Source organism: Bubalus bubalis, chromosome 15 (assembly GCF_019923935.1).
Source record: "Bubalus bubalis isolate 160015118507 breed Murrah chromosome 15, NDDB_SH_1, whole genome shotgun sequence".
NCBI lineage: Eukaryota > Metazoa > Chordata > Mammalia > Artiodactyla > Bovidae > Bubalus > Bubalus bubalis.
In genome coordinates, this window is record NC_059171.1 from 7,633,318 (window position 1) to 7,650,955 (window position 17,638).

General features: G+C 36.4%; 1 protein-coding gene across 1 annotated transcript in view; it reads right to left on the reverse strand.

Moving 5' to 3' along the window:
• Positions 1 to 17,638, reverse strand: part of MMP16 (matrix metallopeptidase 16) — a 391,105-nt gene that overhangs the window by 145,042 nt on the left and 228,425 nt on the right. The window contains exon 4 of the mRNA XM_025265002.3: positions 7,948 to 8,252. Coding sequence (XP_025120787.1) covers positions 7,948 to 8,252 — 305 coding nt within the window. The remainder of the gene's footprint in view (positions 1 to 7,947; positions 8,253 to 17,638) is intronic.

Below are 17,638 nucleotides of genomic sequence, written 5' to 3' on the forward strand. Positions count from 1 at the left end.
CAGTGGACTGGATCATGCCTGCCTACATGGGTGAAGGAAGGTCTTTACTCAGTCTACTGAATCAAAAGCTAATCTCTTCCAGAAATAACCCACAAACACATCCAGAAATAATATTTTACCAGCTCTCTGGGTATCCCTTAGCCCAATCAGTTTAACACATAAAATTAACAATCATAATCCAAAATCACTGCAGATGGTGACTACAGCCACGAAATTAAAAGATGTTTACTCTTTGGAAGGAAAGTTATGACCAATCTAGACAGCATATTAAAAAGCAGAGACATTACTTTGTCAACAAAAGTCTGTCTAGTCAAGGCTTTGGTTTTTCCAGTAGTCATGTATGGCTGGACTATAAAGAAGGCTGAACGCAGAAGAATTGATGCTTTTGAACGGTGGTGTTGGAGAAGACTCTTGAGAGTCCCTTGGACTGCAAGGAGATCCAACCAGTCCATCCTAAAGGAAATCAGACCTGAATATTCACTGGAAGGACTGATGCTGAAGCTGAAACTCCAGTACTTTGGCCACCTGATGTGAAGACCTGACTCATTTGAAAAGACCCTGATGCTGGGAAAGATTGAGGGCAGGAGGAGAAGGGGACGACAGAGGATGAGATGGCTGGATGGCATCACTGACTCAATGGACATGAGTTTGAGTAATCTCCGGGAGTTGGTGATGGACAGGGAGGCCTGGCGTGCTGCGATTCATGAGGTTACAAAGAGTCGGACATGACTGAGCGACTGAACTGAACTGAATGATGCAATAGATTTAAGTATTTTGATGTCTCAGATGAACTATTTATCATCATCTCTCTCTCTCCTTAGTTTTTAGATAGACTACCCCAACAGCTCTGAGCACCTCCTGATTACCTTCTGACTTTACAAAGTCACCTTTATACTAATAAACACAGCCAATGTAAGGCATTCTTTTTGCTAATAGAATAGCTAGTAGAACTGCATGGTGAAATAAGCTATGCATCTATATATTTCTCAGTCATGGTTCTATACATTATTTTAATATATAAAATTTCTGTTTGGAGACTGTCACTCTGGACTCCCATGACTGTGGTAAATTACTATTCCTTGTGGTAAGTTCATGTTTACATTGACTTTACCACTTAAATTTTATACTGTAGCCAAAGAAACCATATGATAATGATGACCAAAATGAATTTTAACATTTTGTTAGAGTTAAATTTTCCAACCCACGTTCAGCCAATGCATACTCTTCAAAAATTGTATCACAGTAACACTTTTCTATTAGAATTACTATGCAGATATTTTATTATCCACTCCATTAAAAAAAAAAAAAAAGGCCTTCGGTGGGGGGGGGGAAGGCATTATACTTACGAAAGGTGAATGTGGGGGTGTACTCCTTTATTTATTTTAATGTAACTATTGCATAATTCACTTAATGAGTATTGGATTGAGTTTTCAAATAGTATCATGACTATAAGTAAATTGATAGGAAAGTGGATAACAATGAATTAAGGAGTACTGGCAGCCTAGGTCACTGTTTATCTGTTTAGAGGTAGACAGAATTCAAATTGCCTTCATTAACTGAGCAATATGCTGTGGAAAATGAGCTTGGTACTTATCAAGAGGCTCTTTCATTTGCATTTTTGCTAAACTTTCAACTTTCTCTGTTTTCAAGATGCTTAAGAACTCTGAATAGGAGAGAAAAGAAAATTTTCAGGTAGGTAAGCCAGGGGACATGGGAGGACTAAAGAAACAAAAAAAAATATTACTGAAGATGTCAGTATTGTGCCTGTATATTTGTGATTCAAAAAGACAGTCTTACAGAAAGAAGCTAGAATGTACGAATGCATTTATTCTCCACACATTCATCAGTACCACAACAAAGCGGGAGGTTTTTCCTTTGATAAATGATCAATACTTCATAGGACATTACGCTAGCCACCCTGCTGTTGCTAGTTAAAAGTGTGAATTTCAACTAAGCAGTAAATCTTTATGGAGTTATATATTGAACAGTTAACTTCTCCCTTAATCGCCTACAATTCTGAAAACTATTATTCTGCAGAATCATTTTCTTTAAGCTCACTCAATAGGAAAAATATACTTATTGGACCAGTAAAGAAACATCAATATTTTAATCCAAATGAAACACTAAATATTAATTAATTGTTTTGTTTTGTTTTTAATGATATGCATATGTATAAAATTATTATATTTCTACAGCATAAGTGAAGAGGCGATCAAATGTATTAATACATGTTGCTGTTGTTCAGTCAGAAAGACTAGAGATCTCTTCAAGAAAATTAGAGATACCAAGGGAACATTTCATGCAAAGGTGGGCTCGATAAGGGACAGAAATGGTATGGACCTAACAGAAGCAGAGAATATCAAGAAGAGGTGGCAAGAATACACAGAAGAAGTGTACAAAAAAGATCTTCATGACCCAGATAATCACGATGGTGTGATCACTGACCTAGAGCCAGACATCCTGGAATGGGAAGTCAAGTGGGCCTTAGAAAGCATCACTATGAACAAAGCTAGTGGAGGTGATGGAATTCCAGTTGAGCTATTTCAAATCCTGAAAGATGATGCTGTGAAAGTGCTGCATTCAATATGCCAGCAAATTTGGAAAACTCAGCAGTGGCCACAGGACTGGAAAAGGTCAGTTTTCATTCCAATCCCAAAGAAAGGCAATGACAAAGAATGCTCAAACTACTGCACAATTGCACTCATCTCACACGCTAGTAAAGTAATGCTCAAAATTCTCCGAGCCAGGCTTCAGCAATACGTGAACCATGAACCTCCAGATGTTCAAGCTGGTTTTAGAAAAGGCAGAGGAACCAGAGATCAAATTGCCAACATCTGCTGGATCATGGAAAAAGCAAGAGAGTTCCAGAAAAACATCTATTTCTGCTTTATTGACTATGCCAAAGCCTTTGACTGTGTGGATCACAATAAACTCTGGAAAATTCTGAAAGAGATGGGAATACCAGACCACCTGACCTGCCTCTTGAGAAACCTGTATGCAGGTCAGGAAGCAACAGTTACAACTGGACATGGAACAACAGACTGGTTCCAAATAGGAAAAGGAGTACGTCAAGGCTGTATATTGTCACCCTGCTTATTTAACTTCTATGCAGAGTACATCATGAGAAACGCTGGGCTGGAAGAAGCACAAGCTGGAATCAAGATTGCTGGGAGAAATACCAATAACCTCAGATATGCAGATGACACCACCCTTATGGCAGAAAATGAAGAGGAACTAAAAAGCCTCTTGATGAAAGTGAAAGAGGAGAGTGCAAAAGCAAACCTCAACATTCAGAAAACGAAGATCATGGCATCCGGTCCCATCACTTCATGGGAAATAGATGGGGAAACAGTGGAAACAGTGTCAGACTTTATTTTTCTGGGCTCCAAAATCACTGCAGATGGTGACTGCAGCCATGAAATTAAAAGACACTTACTCCTTGGAAGGAAAGTTATGACCAACCTAGATAGCATGTTCAAAAGCAGAGACATTACTTTGCCAACAAAGGTCCGTCTAGTCAAGGCTATGGTTTTTCCTGTGGTCATGTATGGATGCAAGAGTTGGACTATGAAGAAAGCTGAGTGCCGCAGGATTGATGCTTTTGAACTGTGGTGTTGGAGAAGACTCTTGAGAGTCCCTTGGACTGCAAGGAGATCCAACCAGTCCATTCTGAAGGAGATCAGCCCTGGGATTTCTTTGGAAGGAATGATGCTAAAGCTGAAACTCCAGTACTCTGGCCACCTCATGAGAAGAGCTGACTCCTTGGAAAAGACTCTGATGCTGGGAGGGATTGTGGGTAGGAGGAAAAGGGGATGACAGAGGATGAGATGGCTGGATGGCATCACTGACTCGATGGACATGAGTTTGAGTGAACTCCGGGAGATGGTGATGGACAGGGAGGCCTGGCGTGCTGCGATTCACGGGGTAGCAAATAGTTGGACACGACTGAGTGACTGATCTGATCTGATTGTTTAGTCCCCCGGTTGTGTCTGACTCTTTGCGACCTCATGGACGACACAATCCCTGTCCCTGTCCCTCACCATCTCCCGGAGTTTGCCCAAGCACATGTTCATTGCATCAGTGATATTGTCCAGCCATTTCATCCTCTGATGCCCTCTTCTCCTTTTGCCCTCAATCTTTCCCAGCATCAGGGACTTTTCCTATGAGTCAACAGTTTGCATCATATGACCAAAATAGTGGAGCTTCAGCTTCAGCATCAGTCCTTCCAGTGAATATTCAGGGTTGATCTTCCTAAAGATTAACTAGTTCGATCTTCTTGCAGTCCAAGAGACATTTAGGGGCCTTCTCCAGCACCACAGTTCAAAGGCACCAATTCTCTGGTGTCTGCCTTCTTTATGGTCCAGCTCCTATGACCATATGTGACCATTGGGAAGACCATGGCTTCGATTATATAAACCTCCGTTGGCAGGGTAATGTCTCTGCTTTCAACACACTATCTAGGTTTGTCATTGTTTTCCTGCCAAGAAGCAACCATCTTCTGATTTCATGGCTGCAGTCGCCACCTGCAGTGATTTTGGAGCTCAAGAAGAGGAAATCGGTTACCACTTCCACCTTTCCCCTTCTATGTGTCAGGCAGCAATGGGGCCAGATGCCATGATCTTACTTTCTTTGTTTTTAACATTTAGTTTTAAGCCAGCTCTTTCACTCTCCTCCTTCACCCTCATCAAGAGGCTCTTTAGCTCCTCTTCACTTTCTGCCATTAGCGTGGTGTCATCTGCATATCTGAGATTGTTGATGTCTCTCCCACCTGTCTTGATTCCAGCTTGTAACTCATCCAGCTCAGCATTTCTCATGATGTGCTCAGCGTATAGGTTAAACAAACAGGGTGACAGCAGACAGCCCTGTGGTACTCCTTTCTGGATCTTAAACCAATCAGTTGTTCCATACAGGGTTCTAACTGTTGCTTCTTGACCCACATACGGGTTTCTCAGGAGACGGGTAAGATGGTCTGGTATTCCCATCTCTCTAAGAGCTTTCCAAGATATATGGACTGAGTTAAAAGTCCGCAGACTTTATTGTACACGTCCAACTCATATTTCCTATTTTTTAATTCTTTCCCACATATATATTCCTAGAAAGTCTTCAATCACACAAACCACATAAGCATTCATAATACCATTCATACTCAACTCAGTGGGAAAATTCTCATTTCCTATGTCACTTCAAATGCCCTATACTTTAAAAAAAAAAAAAACAAAAACAAACTTAGTTTTAAAAAGTATTGGTTCATGTCTGGAAAAGTTCAGCTAATAGAAGATACATTTAAAGTATCTGTGAGTCTTTCTTGATGGTTTTAATATTTTAAGAGAAAATACAGACCATTTAATAGGCATCATTTCTTTATATAGATTTTTTAAATTAAATTTATGAGGCCCTAAAGTCAATACAACTTCAAAGATATAGACATAAAATGTTTTTAACAATTAGACTCAATTGGAATAATTTATTGTATTGGAATAAAATACAATTTTCTCTTTTCATTAGTTTAGAAGAATATCTTTTCCCTGAAAGCAAATTTCAGTTTTTCCTGTGTCAGCAAAACTCTACCATTATAAGTGCTACTTTTCTCAATTAGTTAGAATGAAAATATTTTTCCATTATTTAAAACCATTTAAGTAATTGCCTTGAGGAACTGTGAACTACTTCATTAGAATGCCTGTGTGATATTAATAAAAATAAACATTTTATTTTAAATGAATTATGTATCAAACCACTATGGGCCAACTATCATGTTGTAAATATTTTATTATTATATGCTCAGGTATAGAATAAGTTAAACATGCCTGAATATAAAGCATTGCTCCTTATAATATTTTCAGCACTGCAATGCAAGATAAAGAATGAAATCAAGTGTACAGTTTGTTAGCAGTTTCTTGAGCTAATGATCAGTTAGCCAGGAATATACATCTGTTTGACTCCAAAGTATCTGGCTTTTCATTGCACTATAGTGAATTATCCCAGCATAATTGCCATTATTCTTCAAACCAGTTCTTAAAAGTGAAATCATAATTTTATATTATAGAAAATACACCTATTACAATAATTCAAAAGATCATCTTGTTTAATACTAGGCTTTGTATTTCCTTTTGGAAAATAGGATATTATTTATTATATTTTCTTTCTTTGAAAATTAATGTTATTTTAAGTTTAACCTGATCTAGTTCATTCTATCCATAATATATTTGAACCCTGCCTGATCTAAAAATGCAAAGATATTACACTAATCCAGCTAGCTAAATCTTCTAATGAACTAACAAATCTTAACTTGATGGCTGGGCTTAACTCATCAAGGAGGAATTTATAGTTTTACTAATGGATTAGTTGTCATTAAACAATGCATACTTGGATTTTAACATTTTATTGTCGTGAAAAAGAAAACTGTCTTGATTATAAGGATTATGGAGATGCTGATTTATGAATCTTATAAATCTAGAATTTGTAATCCTGTGAATATTTTTAAAACACAATTTGAAGTATGAATTGTTTCCTAGAAAGAAACACATGCTTTCTGTATTAAGGAGCCATATTTTTAGCTGTTGAGCTTTTTTTTTCTGCCCAAAGAATTTCACTGACATTAATTATATAATAATAAAGACATTAATATTCAATGAATGAGAATTTTTCAACATATATTTTTACCCTAACAAAGAGAATTTCCTTATGTAATTATTAAAATACATTCATGAAAAATATATTATTTTTTTTATGCTAATACTTTTTATTTGATCAGATTTTAAAAAGCCTCATAACAACTTGTTATATTATTTTGGTAAAATGCTTCAAATCCTCTTTTAAAATGATAAAGTATAAAGAAACAAACATTTTCAACATTCTTGTTTCAGGCACTGTGTTAGGTATTAGAGACTTAAGTCAAAACTTGGTTTGTATATTATAAGAAAGAACATTGAAGTCTAATGAAAATTAGTAAGAATGTCCCCACCCCCTAAATATATGTCAGTTCAAAGAGATTCCTGAAACTATACATTTTTTCATAGATCTAGAGGTAGAAAAGGATTCATAGGGGTATTTAACACAACTTTTTCCAAATGTGTTCCATGGAACACTATTACATAAGATAGTAGTAGTTTCACGAAATAAATAAATACTTCTTGTGGTCAAATAATCATGGTGTAAAATCAGTGGTGGAGAAAACTGCTGGTGCCTTAGCATGAATCAAGGGAGTGGTGCATGTGAAGTAAAATGTATGTTTTGAAGAAAACCTCTTGTGGAGTTGTTTGAGTTGTAGCTGAACTAGCTGAGCTTTTTTTTAATTATTTTTGCATATCAGAATAATTGCAAGGATTAGAAAACTGATAGATATGTTGCAATGGAGTTGTAAGAATCTAGTTTCTATAAAACTAAAGATATAATACAAAAACAATAACTTATGTAGTTGTATCGGATTGGGAGACCAAGGAAAGGATAAGAGACAAAAAAGAAGCAGAAAAATTTTACAGATTAGAAAGGTGATAATGGAAACCACCCCAAGCCCCCCCCCCCCCGCCCCCCAACACACACACACAGAGAAGATATGGTAGAAGCTACACCACCAATGTCAAACAAGGTTAAGTTTCAAGGGGAAACACTGGAATTAAGTGTTAAAAAACAGGAGAATTTGCTTAATGCATGTCTCATGACTTGAATATTATAGAATCTTCTAAATGACTTTTTATAGAAAACAAAATTCAATTTAGAGTATTTATACAGTACACTATAAAGGTTTAATCTTTAATCAAAAGCCACATGAAAAATTACTATTGTGTAATGACTTATACATATTCTTGTTGTAAAATGCTATAAAAGACCTCATATTGTTTGGTGATTTTAAAAACAAATTATTTGTTGAGCTTAAGTTTATAAATTAGCAAATTACTTGGGCATTATAAAAAAAAACAACAAAATAAAATAATAAAACTATGCACTTACCATCATGATTAGGATTTCCTAGTGTCCATGGCTCATCTGAGTCAAAATGAGTATCTCCCCCAATTCCTGGTCCAGGGAAATAAGCATGTGCCAAAAACCCTCCCTCTCCATCAAAAGGAGAACTGTCTCCATGAAAGCCAGATGCAAAAATGATGGTTATATCCACATCACGTTTGCCATTTTCTAATTCACTGTAGGGAACTTCCTCAAATGTCAGAGGAGTGACATTCTGCCACACGTCAAAGGCACGACGAATAGCTTTACGGGTTTCAGGGTCTCCCACTTTTGGAGTTACGTTCTTTATACTGAAATTTAGAAAAAAAGGATAATCAGTATGACGTTATTATATATAATCTGACCTATTACACATTGACTTTTTACATATTTTCATCACAAGCTGAGTAAAGAAATTAGAAAATGTCTCTTAGTAAGTAGGAAAGAAACTAAGTCTTTCTCTCTATATAGCTAGATTTCACTATGCTGGGTCATTAAATTCTCAGCAGTATAGTATTCATCTACCAAGGCTATAAGAGATCTTTTCTGCAGAATGGTTAACACTGGGGTAGTTAGATCAATCATCACTTTGTCTCCTGAACAATAATAGAAAGGCGGCTTTGCCAAATGATCAAACAGGTACAGCAGTTCTAAGCTGAAATAAAAAATTCAATTTCTGAACAGTAATAATTTCTTTTAGGGGCACACTGTTGTGTACACACGTTACTTTCAAACAATGTCTTTATGCTCATATCATGAACAATTCAGTGAATACGAAGTTATTTCTTTTTTTAAATAAAAGGTCAGCTAACTACAGTTTCTGATGTCGACTGTTCTCTTATATATTTAATTATCCATAGTCAAAGCCATGTGAGTGAATATAGCTCTTTAATACAAATATTTAACAGTTATATGAATTTAAAGAAGTAACTTGGACACTGTTACCTTATTTTTCTTGAGGCTAATAACATATGGGAAAAATTATAAATATATTTTTTTCTATTTAGCACTGATCAGATATTTCTTTTTTATCACTTATTTTACTATTTTATAAATAGAACATAAACAAATATATATATATTTAAGTATTTTATATTGTGGTAGTATAAGTTCATATATCTTTGCAAAAAGTAAAGAGCAAATTTCACAGGGGTTATAAGTAAGTTTCAGACCATTTCAACCAATAACTTTACACTGATGAATCCATGAGTTTCACTAAGGGAATATCTTAATGCATAGGAGGGTATAATATTCAGGTTAATATTATTATTTTATTATTGCATGGAGGCTAAATGATATAAAAATTATGATGTCTCTATTACAGCTATAATATATACAGGATTTGAAATTTTAAATAGCAAAAATGACTTTGCTATTTTCAACTATTTAGCTGTATGGAAAAATATTCAGGATATAATCTGTGTTGGAAAAATAATATGCAGATTGTATTTCAACTATCTGTAACTATGCCAAGATAATTACAACATTAGGCAGGAAATTAAGCATTTAGAAAAAAACACTTAATTGAGCATTTACTGTGAGCCAGGTGAGTTTTTCACACCTGTCATAGAAACAAAGGATCTCGGATGAATTTAGAAAAAATTTAGAATGGTAGAGCTAGTTTTTTAACCCAAATATCTTGACTCAAGAAGCAATTATATTAAATTCTAATGTAGACTACACAACTAAAACAAGGTTTACACTATTTTCTAGTCCATATTCTAGACAAGACTTATAATGACTATTTGATGATAAGTATCATCTATTATATACAAGGAAAATAAGGAGGAAAATCAAGTGAAATTGTTTATTTTTATTGCAGTATAGTTGATTTACAATGTTGTATTAGTTTCAAGTTAATAGCAATGTGAATCAGTTATACAGATACATATATATATGCTTTCTTTGAATCTTTTCCCATATAGCCAGATACAGAGTATAGAAAAGAGTTCCCTGTGATATACAGTAAGTTATCAGCTATCTATTCTATATATAATAGTAAGTATATCTCAATCCTTATCTCCCAATTTACCCTCCCCCATTTAATCCCTAGTAATCATAAGTTTGTTTTCTACATCTGTGATTGTACTTCTGTTTTGTAAATAAGTCCATTTTTACCTTTTTTTTGTGTAGATTTCACACATAAGCAATATCATATGATATTAGTCTTTCTCTGTCTGACTTACTTCACTCAGTATGACAAAGTTTATGTCCATCTATTTTGCTGCAAATGGCATTCTTTTGTTCTTTTTATGGCTAAGTAATATTCCATTGTATATATGTACCACTTCTTCTTTATACATTTCTCTGTTGATAGAACTGAGGTTGCTTCCATGTCTTGACTATTGTAAACAGTGTTACAATGAGCACTAGGGTGCATATATCTTTTTGAATTATGTTTTTTCTCAGGGTATATTCCTAGGAATGGGATTGCTGGGTCACATGTTAGTTCTATTTTTACTTTTTTAAGGAACCTCCATATTATCCTCTGATGCTAAATTCCAATGCTGTAAAGAACAATATTGTATAGAAACCTTGAATGTTAGGTCTATGAATCAAGGTAAATTGGAAGTAGTCAAACAGGAAATGGTAAGAGTGAACATCAACATTTTAGGAATCAGTGAACTAAAATGGACTGGCATGGGTGAATTTAACTCAGATGACCATTATATCTACTACTGTGGCAAGAATCCATTAGAAGAAATGGAGTAGCCATCATAGTCAACACAAGAATCTGAAATTCAGTACTTGGATGCAATCTCAAAAATGACAAAATAATCTCTGTTTGTTTCCAAAGCAAACCATTAATATCACGGTAATCCAAGTCTATGCCCGACCAGTAATGCTGAAGAAGCTGAAGTTGAATGGGTCTATGAAGACCTATAATATCTTCTAGAATTAACACCCAGAAAAGATGTCCTGTTCAGTATAGGGGACTGCGATGCAAAAATAGGGATTCAAGAGATACCTGGAATAACAGGCAAATTTGGCTTTGGAGTGCAAAATGAAGCAGGGAAAAAGCTAATAGAGTTTTGCCTAGGGAATGCACTGGTCATAGCAAACACCCTCTTTCAAGAACACAAGAGAAGACTCTACACATGGACATCACCAGATGGTCAACACCAAAATCAGACTGATTACATTCTTTGCAGCCAAAGATGGAGAAGCTCTATACAGTCAGCAAAAACAAGACCGGGAGCTGACTGTGGCTCAGATCATGAACTCCTTATTGCCAAATTCAGACTTAAATTGAAGAAAGGAGGGGAAACCACTAGACCATACAGGTATGAGTGACAAACAGATTCAAGGTTTTATTTTATTTATTTATTTATTTTTTAATTTTATTTTATTTTTAAACTTTACATAATTGTATTAGTTTTGCCAAATATCAAAATGAATCCGCCACAGGTATACATGCATTCCCCATCCTGAACCCTCCTCCCTCCTCCCTCCCCATTCCATCCCTCTGGGTCGTCCCAGTGCACCAGCCCCAAGCATCCAGCATCGTGCATCGAACCTGGACTGGTATAGAACAGTCTTATGGACTCTGTGAGAGAGGGAGAGGGTGGGAAGATTTGCGAGAATGGCATTGAAACATGTAAAATGTCATGTGTGAAACGAGTTGCCAGATTCAAGGTTTTAGATCTGATAGACAGAGTGCCTGAAGAACTATGGACAGAGGATCATGGCATTATACAGGAGACAGGGATCAAGACCATCCCCAAGAAAAAGAAATGCAAAAAGGCAAAATGGTTGTCTGAGGAGGCCTTACAAATAGCTGTGAAAAGAAGAGAAGCTAAAGGCAAAGGAGAAAAGGAAAAGATACACCCATTTGAATGCAGAGTCCCAAAGAATAGCAAAAAGAGATAAGAAAGCCTTCCTCAGTCATCAATGCAAAGAAATAGAGGAAAACAACAGAATGGGAAAGACTAGAGGTATATTAAAAAAAAAAAAATTGAGATACCAAGGGAACAATTTCATGCAAAGATGGGCACAATAAAGTATAGAAACGGTATGGACCTAACAGAAGCAGAAGATATTAAGAAGAGGTGGCAAAAATACACAGAAGAACTGTACAAAAAAGATCTTCATGACCCAGATAATCATGATGGTGTCATCACTCACCTAGAGCCAGACATCTTGGAATGCAAAATCAAGTGGGACTTAGAGAGCATCACTACAAACAAAGCTAGTGGAGGTAATGGAGTTCCAGTTGAGCTATTTCAAATCCTAAAGGATGATGCTGTGAAAGTGCTACACTCAAATGCCAGCAAATTTGGAAAACTCAGCAGTGGCCACAGGACCAGAAAAGGTCAATTTTCATTCCAATCCCAAAGAAAGGCAATACCAAAGAATGTTCAAACTACCACATAATTGCACTCATCTCACATGCTAGCAAAGTAATGCTCAAAATTCTCCAAGCCAGGATTCAACAGTGCATGAACTGTGAACTTCCAGATGTTCAAGCTGGATTTAGAAAAGGCAGAGGAACCAGAGATCAAATTGCCAACATCCACTGGATTATCAAAAAAGCAAGAGAGTTCCAGAAAACACATACTTCTGCTTTATTGACTAAGCCAAAGCCTTTGACTTTGTGGATCACAACAAATTGCAGAAAATTCTTCAAGAGATGGGACTATGAGACTGCCTTACCTGCCTCCTGAGAAATCTGTATGCAGGTCAAGAAGCAACAGTTAGAACTGGACATGGAACAATGGACTGGTTCCAAATTGGGAAAGGAGTAGTACATCAAGGCTGTATATTGTCACCTTGCTTATTTAACTTATATGCAGAGTACATCATGAGAAACGCTGGGATGGATGAAGCACAAGCTGGAATCAAGATTGCCAGGAGAAATATCAATAACCTCAAACATGCAGATGACACCATCCTTATGGCAGAAAGTGAAGAAGAACTAAAGAGCCTCTTGATGAAAGTGAAAGAGGAGAGTGAAAATGTTGGCTTAAAACTCAACATTCAGGGCATCCAGTCCCATCACTTCATGGCAAGTAGGTGGGGAAACAATGGAAACAGTGACAGACTTTATTTTTTTGAGTTCCCAAATCGCTGCGGATGGTGACTGCAGCCATGAAATTAAAAGACACTTGCTCCTTGGAAGAAAAGCTATGACCAGCCTAGACAGCATATTAAAAAGCAGAGACATTACTTTGCCAACAAAGGTTTGTCTAGTCAAAGCTATGGTTTTTCCAGTAGTCATGTATGTATGTGAGAGTTGTTCTATAAAAAAAGCTGAGAGCGGAGGAATTGATGCTTTTGAACTGTGGTGTTGGAAAAGACTCTTGAGCATTCCTTGGACTGCAAGGAGATCCAACCAGTCCATCCTAAAGGAAGTCAGTCCTGAATATTTATTGGAGGGACTGGTGCTAAAGCTGAAACTCCAATACTTTGGCCACCTGATGCGAAGAGCTGACTCACTGGAAAAAAACACGGATGCTGGGAAAGATTTAAGGTGGGAAGAGATGGGGACAACAGAGGATGAGATGGTTGGATGGCATCACCGACTCTATGGTTATAAGTTTGAGTAAACTCTGGAAGTTGGTGATGGACATGCAGGCCTGGCGTGCTGCAGTCCATGGGGTCACAGAGAGTCAGACATGACTGAGTGACTGAACAGAACTGATACCATCCTCCACAGTGGCTGTACTAATTTACATTCCCACCAAAAGCAGAAGAGGGGGGCCGTTCTTCCACATCCTCTCCAGCTTGTGTTGTTTATAGAATTTTTGATGAAGGCCATTCTGACCAGTGTGAGGTGACACCTCATTGCAGTTTTGATGTGCATTTCCCTAATAATTAATGATGTTGAGTATGTTTCCATGTCCTCTCTGGCCATCTATATGTTTTCTTCAGATAAACGTCTACTTAGATCTTCACCCATTTTCTGATTGGGTTTTTTATTTAAATGAGCTTTATGAGCTGTTTTTTATATTTTGGAGATTAATCCCTTTACAGTTGCTTCATTTGCAAAGAGTTTCTCCCAATTTGAGGGTTGTCTTCTATTTTATTTATGGTTTCCCTTCCTAATCACCTGTTTGATGGCTGATTGGGCATACAGAATATGTTTTAACTTTCAAATTTGTCTAATTTTCCTTGCAGTCTTATATTTTCTTTCCACCTTATCAGATTGCAGAAGCAAGTATTTTTATGATTCATTATTTCAAAGAACATACTACATCATGGGTACCACTTTATGTGCTAGACATATAACTGTGAATAAGTCTCTGATCTTGTAGATCTTATTTTAGTGATAAGAGATAAACAATAAAAATACAATTATATATGGTTATAAATGAGTGGTGAGGAGGTGAGATGAGTAGACGATAAATGAGATATCAGTGACAAAAGGAGCCCCACAAGCCTCAGACTGAGTTTCCAGCCAGTTCAGATAATGCGGCTGCTTAGTGAACTGGTGCAAAATGACCACTCAGTACAGTGATATGAATTGAAAGAGAATTGGCAGGGAATTGGTTATATTCTGTGAAAGCAAACCACTGGAGAGTTTTAAGCAGAGAAGTATTCTGGTATTATTTCAGTTTACAAAGATCACTTTGTGACCCCATGGTCTGTAGCCTGCCAGGCTCCTCTTTTCATGGAATCTTCCAGGCAAGAATACTTGAATGGGTTGCCACTTCCTTCTCCGGGGGTCTTCCCAACCCAGGGATCGAACCCAGGTCTCCTGCATTGCAGGCAAATTCTTTACCATCTGAGCCACCAGGGAAACCTGGGTTATTTTCTGTGAAAGCAAACCACTGGAGGGTTTTAAGTAGAGAAGTATCCTGGTATTATTCCAGTTTACAAAGATCACTACTCTTGATGAAAAATAACAAGGGGGACAAAATTGGAAGCAGTAAAACATTTCGGAAGTTTAAGCAACAGAAATTAGAGACATGTACTAGAGAGGCTGTCATGGAGATATGAAGAGTTAGACCATTTCAGTATGCGCTCTGCTCATAAATTTTTAATGGGAATTAGTGTTGGATTTCGGAGAAGGCAATGACACCCCACTCCAGTACTCTTGCCTGGAAAATCCCATGGACGGAGGAGCTTGGTAGGCTGCAGTCCACGGGGTCGCTAGGAGTCGGACATGACTGAGCGACTTCACTTTCAGGCATTGGAGAAGGAAATGGCAACCCACTCCAGTGTTCTTGCCTGGAGAATCCCAGGGACAGGAGAGCCTGGTGGGCTGCCGTCTCTGGGGTCGCACAGAGTCGGACACGACTGAAGCGACTTTAGCAGTAGCAGTGTTGGATTGAATGTGTAATGGAGCAACTGCTTTATTTTCAAAAACAGGATAACCTTACAATAAAGAAAATAAATGAAATTGTATTGTATGATATACATATAAGTATACAGTGGTTCTGAGAAAAATGAAGCAATATAATAAAGAATATTAAATGTGGAGTACGATTTGGACTTGAAAACACATCATTATGTTTTTCAAAGCTATGCACTGTTGAGTTTCCAAAACGTGCTTAACTACAATATTTGTGATGTCATTAATAAATACAAGACACAAGTATCTTTTCAAATTGTAGTTCTCTGCAAATATATGCCCAGGAATGGGATTGCTGGATCATATGGGAGTTTTACATCTTTTTTAAGGAACCTCAGTGCTATTCTCATTAATGGTTGTAACAACTTACATTCCCACTTGCATGCACTCCAGTGTTCATCGCAGCACTGTTTACAAAAGCCAAGACATGGCAGCAACCTAAATGTCCATCAACAGAGGAGTGGATGAAGAAAATATGATACATGTATACAATGGAATATTACTCAACAATAAAATAGAACAAAACCATATCATTTGCAGCAACACAGATGGACCTAGAGATTATCATGTTAAGTGAAGTCAAAGAAAGATTAATTTCATATGACATCACTTATGTGTGGAATATAATAAAAAGTACACAAATAGACTTTTTTACAGAACAGAAGCAGACTCACAGACCTCAAAGTCAAACTTGTGTTACCAGGGGGCAAACGTGTGGGAAAGTGATAGGTTGGGAGTTTGGGATTTACATAAACATGCTACTATGCATAAAATATATAACTAAACGTGACCTACTGTATTATACATGGAAGTCTACTCATTATTCTGTGGTGGTCTATGTGGGAAATGAGCCTGAAAAAAAATAAATATATATATATAGTTTCACATTATTGTAAATCTGAAACTAACACATAACTGTAAATCAACTCTATTCTAATAAAAAATAATATATATATATATGATACATTAGTGCACTTCAAAGTTAGAGCTGGAATTCTGACTTAGGTGCACACAAAAAACAATTTAGAAATCTGTATGCCATTAAGAAATGTATTTTGTATTTACTAATAACTGAAATAATTAAGGGTGCAGAGAGATCATGTGATATTAAAAGTAAACTAACACTGTTATTCTTGATATTCTAGTATATAATACATAAAATTGCTAATATGTATTTGCAAAAATATGATACAGTAAAATTAAAAAAACATTATATTTGAAAAACAAAGTGACTTAATTTTAAAGTGTTTTTACTTTATCTTTTTTGGCAGAAATAGAATGGTTATAGTTTACATTTTTCATTTTAATACAATATTTTCAGTTTTTAATTCTCTACTGGGCATTTTCATGATGCTATCTTAGTGATTCTCTTAAACTTTCAGTTTGGTAAATTTTGTACACTTTACTTTAAAAATACTAAATATTATCTTTAATAATCACATCTTACACAACATTACATAATAAAATTGACCTAATGAGAAATTTAAGACATCATTTTTCATCAGAACAATTGATACTGAAGGCAAACTATGTTAACTTATTTTTAATGTTGCTGTTAAAAGTCAGGATTCTCTAGTTTTAACTTCATTGAATCGATACCAATTCACTGAATTTTAAAAAATGTGTACTAATAATGGAGTATTTCTCCTTCCTGCTTTAACAGAGTGATGAATCTTTTCCAAAATTAGAGTATCAGTTTCTCTGTAATATGAAAATAAGAAAAAAAAGTAAATATTTTGGTGTTTGGTAGAGAAGGCAATGGCACCCCACTCCAGTACTCTTGCCTGGAAAATCCCATGGATGGAGGAGCTTGGTAGGCTACAGTCCATGGGGTCACTAAGAGTCAGACACGACTGAGCGACTTCTTTTTCACTTTTCACTTTCATGCATTGGAGAAGGAAATGGCAACCCACTCCAGTGTTCTTGCCTGGAGAATCCCAGGGACAGGGGAGCCTGGTGGGCTTTCTATGGGGTCACACAGAGTCGGACACGACTGAAGCGACTTAGCAGCAGCAGCAGCAGTATATACTAGACAGCATATGAAAAAGCAGAGACATTATTTTGCCAACAAATGTCCATCTAGTCAAAGCTATGATTTTTCCAGTAGTCATGTATGTAAGAGTTGGACTATAAAGAAAGCTAAGCGCTGAAGAACTGATGCTTTTGAACTGTGGTGTTGGAGAAGACTCTTGAGAGTCCCTTGGACTGCAAGGAGATCCAACCAGTCCAATATTATATTATATTATATTATATATATCCAATATTATAAATGTATTATAATATAATACATTTATATTATATCCTAAAGGAAATCAGTCCTGAATATTCATTGGAAGGACTGATGCTGAAGCTGAAACTCCAGTACTTTGGCCACCTGATGCAAAGAACTGACTCATTGGAAAA